Consider the following 7500-nt stretch of genomic DNA (forward strand, 5'->3'; position numbering starts at 1 on the left):
AAAGGCGGCTGCGTGGGACGCAGTAAAGGCGGGCGTGTGGGACGCAGTAAATGCAGGATCTTATTTACGCTCCGCAGACTTAAGCTCTGTTCAGAAGTTACGTGAGAGTTAAGTACAAGGGGGCGGAGTTTGTCTGAATCAGAGGCGTGCCTCAGTTACTGACCTTGCATATTTTTCCTGCGTGATGTCAGGATTAAGTCTAGCGCCACCATCTGACAATTTGATGGAACCACAATATGTCACGCTGAAACGTGTCTTTTGTGTGTAAATCCACTCGCACACGCCGTGGAACACAGGACAGAGGACACGGGCGGAGACGCATCTCAGTCAGAGACATGGCTTATCTCCAGGAGTGATACTGACTCCTTATAAATATGTAAAATATACGTCTGTAAGTTTCAGAGGTAAGTCCTCGACTCTGAACGTGATTACTAGAAAACAGATCACGTGTTCGTACGTTCCATTTATTCACTGCAGGTTTTGAAAAAGAGAAACTTTATGTGAAGGATGTGTGGAATCGACAGCTTTTTGGGTTTCTATAAAAGGAAAAGAAGATTGATGCGCACTGCAGTGTGTGTGTGTGTGTGTGTGTGTGTGTGTGTGTGTGTGTGTGTTGAAGGTGCAGGAAAGAAGACGAGCAACAAAGGAGAAATTCAGGGCTGTGCTGTCACCATGGAGACCACGGTTATGATGACAGAGACCGTGTGTGTGCGTGTGTGTGTGTGTGTGTGTGTGTGTGTGTGTGTGTGCGTTAGTTATTGGCAAGGAGGTTATATCTCCATTTCATGCCTCAATTAGCTTTGAATTACACCGGACTGCAGTAAGGAAAGCGAAATCAGGTTCGAGTCCACGGATTGATTCTGACTTCAGAGTGTGGGCGTGTCCCAAACCACACACCCCACTCACTGTGGGTTAGGGTTAGGGAAACAGTGTGTACCAGTTATTCCTTTATTACATCCTTTATTATCAGACCATAAAGTAAAGTTTATTGGAGTAAAAGTTAAAGGTGGAAGAAATATTTATGAGCAGAAAGTTTGCCAAAATATAATTAAGGAAGTTTATTTATATTTTATTTATATGTCATTTGTCGGCTGTACATCAGTTAATGTTATTTATTTGTGTAATGTGCGTGAGGGGAAAATGTTTTAGAAAAAAAAAATGAAAAGACGTAAAACTTCTGACATTAAACTGAAATGCCCTCTAAAATACTGTCAGATATTAATGGGATATATTTATCATAATTATTATAAAAATAATCAGGAAACAAAAGGAATAAAATATTGTATTTTTACAATCTGTACTGCACTGAATTTTTTCAGCTCCGATGGTGAAGATTTTCTGCCAGAGAAAGTTCAGTAATGCTACAGGTGGGAGGGGCTTCCTTCCTCTCACCACCTGTCAATCAAAGTGACTCCAGCCAATCACAGCACCTGGAAATTCAAACATACACAATCAAGCAGTTAGAGCGCTTCATTTCAGAGGAAGTGTGTGTGTGTGTGTGTGTGTGTGTGTTAGCTCTTATTGGAAATGAATAAGATTATATATGCAGAAAGGATTTTGGAAAATGTTTATTTGAAAAAAAGGAAAAAGTTTTTCATGAGTTAGTGAATGCGATTTATTATCATTTTTTTGTTGTATAAAGTGCGAGCTGACTCTGACTCTGGCTCTGGCTCTGACTCTAACTCTGACTCTAACTCTTGACTCTGACTCTCACTCTGGCTCTGACCCTGACTCTGACTCTCATTCTGGTGCTGACTCTAACTCTGACTCTGACTCTGACTCTGGCTCTGACTCTAACTCTGACTCTAACTCTTGACTCTGACTCTGGCTCTGACTCTAACTCTGACTCTGACTCTGACTCTCACTCTGGCTCTGACCCTGACTCTGACTCTCATTCTGGTGCTGACTCTGACTCTGACTCTGGCTCTGAGTCAGTGTTTATTCGTGGTGTGTGGAAAGAGCTGGTGAGGTTTTCCTGCACAGTCACACCCATCACACTCATCCACTTATCAACATGTGATGACATGAGGGCTCAAGTAGAGCACACAAACACACACACACACACACAATTATTACTCTCTCTCTCTCTAAGTCTTCCCTTTCTAGCCATTTAAACTATGACTCTGTGTGTGTGTGTGTGTGTGTGTGTGTGAGAGAGAGAGAGAGAGAGAGAGAGAGATCACTTTTAGATAAGAATCCCTTAAAGGAGCAGTCTGTAATCTATTAGTGGGCCATGCCTCTCAGGTCTATTTTTGTCTTTTGTCCTGCTGTAACAGGTTCAGTCTAAAGCACAGACCATTTGGACACTCGTTTACACCTCATTATCAGTGTTTCTCTTCCTTTGTACACACACACACACACACACACACACACATGTAATAAACAAAATACATACTAGAACCAAACAAAAGCACGCATACCGAAGAAAACACACACACACACACCTGGACTAAACAAAATACACACACACCTGGATTAAACAAAATTTACACCTGGACTCAACAAAACACACCTGGACTAAAGAAAACACACGCGCACGCACACACACACACACACACACACACACACTTGGATTAAACAAAATTCACACCTGGACTCACAAAACACACCTGGACTAAAGAAAACACACGCGCACGCACACACACACACACACACACACACACACACACACACACTTGGATTAAACAAAATTCACACCTGGACTCACAAAACACACCCTTGTGTTAAGCGATGAATTATTCAGCACCTTTCTAACACACCGTGTCCCTTTACAAAGTATGTAACACAAAATAATGCTCATTTTAAAGATGAATAATAATAATAATAAACACAGGTTTTTGGAGTACCCTCAAACAGATCCCCTGTAGGTTGCTAGGGTTCAGGATTTGAGTTTTTTGATGCTGCTGCTGCTGCTGCTGATGAAGATGAAGATGATTATAATGATGGTGATGATGATGATGAGGAGGAGTCATTAACCTAATCCCCGCCCATAACGTGACCTTTTGAACGACGTCGCCATGGATACTCCGACTTGTGTGTGTGTGTGTGTGTGTGTGTGTGTGTGTCAGTAGCGTGACCCGGTGCGCTCGAGACGGAGAGAACCGAGCACGGAGGAAGCAAGAGATCAGAGCGCGGAGAGCGGAGTGTGTGTATGTTTGTGAGTGTGAGTGAGTGTGTGTGTGTGTGTGTGTGTGTGTGTGTGTGTGTGGGGAGGAGAGCACGGTGCGAGTGTTCACACACACCCTGAGAAAGAAAGAAATATAGGCTACCGAGAGGAGAGGAGAGGAGAGGAGAGAGAGAGAGAGAGAGAGAGAGAGAGAGAGATGCAGTGGAAAGTTGTAGGGATCCGCGCGGATGGATGTAAGGACGCGGCTGAAATCGGATTGCACTGAAGAGAGAGAGAGAGAGAGAGAGAGAGAGAGGAGGAGAAGAAAGTGATGTTTGGTGTTTGATGAGGATGTTCGACATCATGACGAGTTGGATTATCGTTTTCTGCGCTTTTATGTTTTAGGGATTAACACTCCGCGGCGCGTGACGCCTCACCGACACTGACTTGTTTATTATTTACTCATCACGAGCAGATTGTGTTCAGCAGCATGGATGATGATTTTCTCCTCCGGTCACGTGGACGTTACTGAATTGATCAGCACCGCATTAACTCTGAACTGACTTTATCTATTACTTCGTTACTGAGCGCTGACGCACCGCACGCTGGGTTGATGTCCAGTGTCGCCACCGAACCCCGCCCTTTCCCCTAAAGGGCTCATCTGATTTTATTTATTTATTTATTTATTTCGTACTCTTTTAAAATTGATTCTTCTTCCTGTTCGTGTGTTTGTGACTGTTCTGGGCAGAATGGCTCGGTTCGGGGACGCGGTGCCGCCGGGCCACGGTGTGCTGGACGGCGGGTCGGAGCGCAGCCGGACTCGCGAGCCTCCTTCATCCTCCACCGGGGGAGTTTCTCCGGTGTTCAAGCAGACCAAAGCGCAGCGCGCGCGCACCATGGCCCTGTACAACCCCATCCCGGTCCGACAGAACTGCTTCACCCAGAACCGGTCCCTCTTCATCTTCAGCGAGGACAACGTGGTGCGGAAGTACGCCAAGAGGATCATAGAGTGGCCATATCCTTTCATTTTTGCTTCTTCTTCTTCTTCTTGTTTTCATCTGCATGGTAAAAACAAACAAACAAACAAACACAAGCCAAACAAACACCGGAACACGCGCGCACGTGCGCACACAAATACACATCTAGATTGCTAAAAAAAAAATTGAAACAGTTACAAAAATAGACAAAATAATGTTAAAAATCCCAAACATTATTATTATTAGAATATGAATTATTGTGGGCGTGTCATTGAGTCCATATATAGAAATGAGAAAAGCGTATAGTGGGCGTGTCCTGATTGCCATGTATGGGAATATAAGCATGGAGTCCTTAAGTGGGAATGGAGGCGTGTCATAGAATCTAAAGTTGCTCTTAGTGGGCGTGTCTTTACTGCATATGGGCGTGTCATAGAGTTTGTGTGTGTGTGGAAATGAGAGCAGCTCTTAGTGGGCGTGTCTTTATTGCCGTATTTGGCAATATGGAAGTGACATTGAATCTATATAGGGATATTCAAACAGATGAGTGGGCGTGTCTTGATTGCCATTTATGGGAATGTTGATGTGTCACTGAGTCTGTGTATGGAAATGAAAGCATCTCTAAATGGGCATGTCTTGATTGTCATATATATGGAAATTTAGGAACGCTATCCATATATAAAAATGAGAGCGGGCGTGTCTTCATTACCATATATGGGAATAAGGACGTCTCATTGAACCTGTCTGTACATGCAAGCAGTTATGAGTGGGAGTGTCTTGATTGCCATATATGGGAATATAGGTGGCACATGGAGTCCATATATGGGAATAGGGGCGTATCAGTGAATCTAAATTTGGATATGCAAACCAAATATGAGTGGGTGTGTCTTAATAGCCGCATATGGTGATGTGGGCATGTCTCTGAGTCGATAAATGAAGCACGTTGAGTAGTAAGTAAGTTTTTTTTTGGTTAGTAAGCTTTATGAATAATTTAGTGACTCCAGCGAGAGACGGTTTGGACCCGCTGATGGTTCCTGAGACGTTTCAGAGGTTAAAGGCCGCAGTGTAAAAGTCATCTAAAGTTTATTTCAACTCAAAGCATGAGCATGTCTCCGCATTCATAATCCTGCGACGCGTTTAACACTCCGCTTACTATTTTTATTTCTAAAGACACCGGTTCGAAACGCGCTCAGGATTAATGTGTTCCACCCACTCGGACTTGCCCACTGCATGCGTTGCATAATGACGTGCAAAATTCATAGCGTTCATGTAGTGGGGTTTTTATTTTTGTATTTTTTCACTGTTCCGCACCATGGACCTCAAACATTATTTATATTTATCCCACAGTGCTGAGGAATTCTCCGGTCAGGAGCTCTGGATTCATTCCCTATAACAGCAGCTCCCACCGTCGCATTAATCACAGGTTTCATTCATATCAACACGCTCGTTCTAATCATTTCTATAGCAACAGCTCGTGTAACACTTGTGGAAGGAGTCTCCAGTGTCAGAGGTCACACTGTAACTTGTGGTTTTCTGACATCGTCAGGACAGAGGAGTTTACACTTCATGACAAGCTGCAGTTTTTTTTGCAGACTTACTAACGTCAAGAGAGAGAATAGAGAGAGAGAATAGAGAGAGAGAACAGAGAGAGAATAGAGAGAGAATAGAGAGAGAGAACAGAGAGAGAGAATAGAGAGAGAGAATAGAGAGAGAGAACAGAGAGAGAATAGAGAGAGAATAGAGAGAGAGAACAGATAGAGAGAGAGAACAGAGAGAGAGCACAGAGAGAGAGAACAGATAGAGAGAGAACAGAGAGAGAGAATAGAGAGAGAGAACAGATAGAGAGAGAATAGAGAGCACAGAGAGAGAGAACAGATAGAGAGAGAATAGAGAGAGAATAGAGAGAGAACAGAGAGAGAGCACAGAGAGACAGAACAGATAGAGAGAGAACAGAGAGAGAGAATAGATAGAGAGAATAGAGAGAGAGAACAGATAGAGAGAGAATAGAGAGAGAACAGATAGAGAGAGAGAACAGAGAGAGCACAGAGAGAGAGAACAGATAGAGAGAGAACAGAGAGAGAGAATAGATAGAGAGAATAGAGAGAGAGAACAGATAGAGAGAGAATAGAGAGAGAACAGAGAGAGAATAGAGAGAGAGAATAGATAGAGAGAGAATAGAGAGAGAAGAGAGAGAGAAGAGAGACAGAGCACAGAGAGAGAGAACAGAGAGAGAGAATAGATAGAGAGAGAATAGAGAGAGAGAACAGAGAGAGAATAGAGAGAGAATAGAGAGAGAATAGAGAGAATAGAGAGAGAATAGAGAGAGAATAGAGAGAGAATAGAGAGAGAGAATAGATAGAGAGAGAATAGAGAGAGAATAGAGAGAGAATAGAGAGAGAATAGAGAGAGAGAATAGATAGAGAGAGAATAGAGAGAGAATAGAGAGAGAATAGAGAGAATAGAGAGAGAATAGAGAGAGAGAATAGATAGAGAGAGAATAGAGAGAGAGAATAGAGAGAGAAGAGAGACAGCACAGAGAGAGAGAACAGAAAGAGAGAATAGATAGAGAGAGAATAGAGAGAGAATAGAGAGAGAGAACAGAGAGAGAATAGAGAGAGAAGAGACAGCACAGAGAGAGAGAGAATAGAGAGAGAGAGAACAGAGAGAGAGAACAGAGAGAGAACAGATAGAGAGAGAACAGAGAGAGAACAGAGAGAGAGAATAGATAGAGAGAGAATAGATAGAGAGAGAATAGATAGAGAGAGAATAGAGAGAGAGAGAACAGAGAGAGAGAACAGAGAGAGAACAGATAGAGAGAGAACAGAGAGAGAACAGAGAGAGAGAATAGATAGAGAGAGAACAGATAGAGAGAGAATAGAGAGAGAACAGATAGAGAGAGAGAACAGAGAGAGCACAGAGAGAGAGAACAGATAGAGAGAGAACAGAGAGAGAGAATAGATAGAGAGAATAGAGAGAGAGAACAGATAGAGAGAGAATAGAGAGAGAACAGAGAGAGAATAGAGAGAGAGAATAGATAGAGAGAGAATAGAGAGAGAAGAGAGAGAGAAGAGAGACAGAGCACAGAGAGAGAGAACAGAGAGAGAGAATAGATAGAGAGAGAATAGAGAGAGAGAACAGAGAGAGAATAGAGAGAGAATAGAGAGAGAATAGAGAGAATAGAGAGAGAATAGAGAGAGAATAGAGAGAGAATAGAGAGAGAGAATAGATAGAGAGAGAATAGAGAGAGAATAGAGAGAGAATAGAGAGAATAGAGAGAGAATAGAGAGAGAGAATAGATAGAGAGAGAATAGAGAGAGAGAATAGAGAGAGAAGAGAGACAGCACAGAGAGAGAGAACAGAAAGAGAGAATAGATAGAGAGAGAATAGAGAGAGAATAGAGAGAGAGAACAGAGAGAGAAT

General features: G+C 42.8%; 1 protein-coding gene across 1 annotated transcript in view; it reads left to right on the top strand.

Annotated features, from left to right (window-relative positions):
- LOC128608291 (voltage-dependent R-type calcium channel subunit alpha-1E) overlaps positions 1 to 7500 on the top strand; it is a 105020-nt gene that overhangs the window by 40171 nt on the left and 57349 nt on the right. Inside the window, 1 exon segment of the mRNA XM_053625927.1 lies at positions 3855 to 4121. Coding sequence (XP_053481902.1) covers positions 3855 to 4121 — 267 coding nt within the window.

This window comes from Ictalurus furcatus, chromosome 5, assembly GCF_023375685.1.
Source record: "Ictalurus furcatus strain D&B chromosome 5, Billie_1.0, whole genome shotgun sequence".
Lineage (NCBI taxonomy): Eukaryota > Metazoa > Chordata > Actinopteri > Siluriformes > Ictaluridae > Ictalurus > Ictalurus furcatus.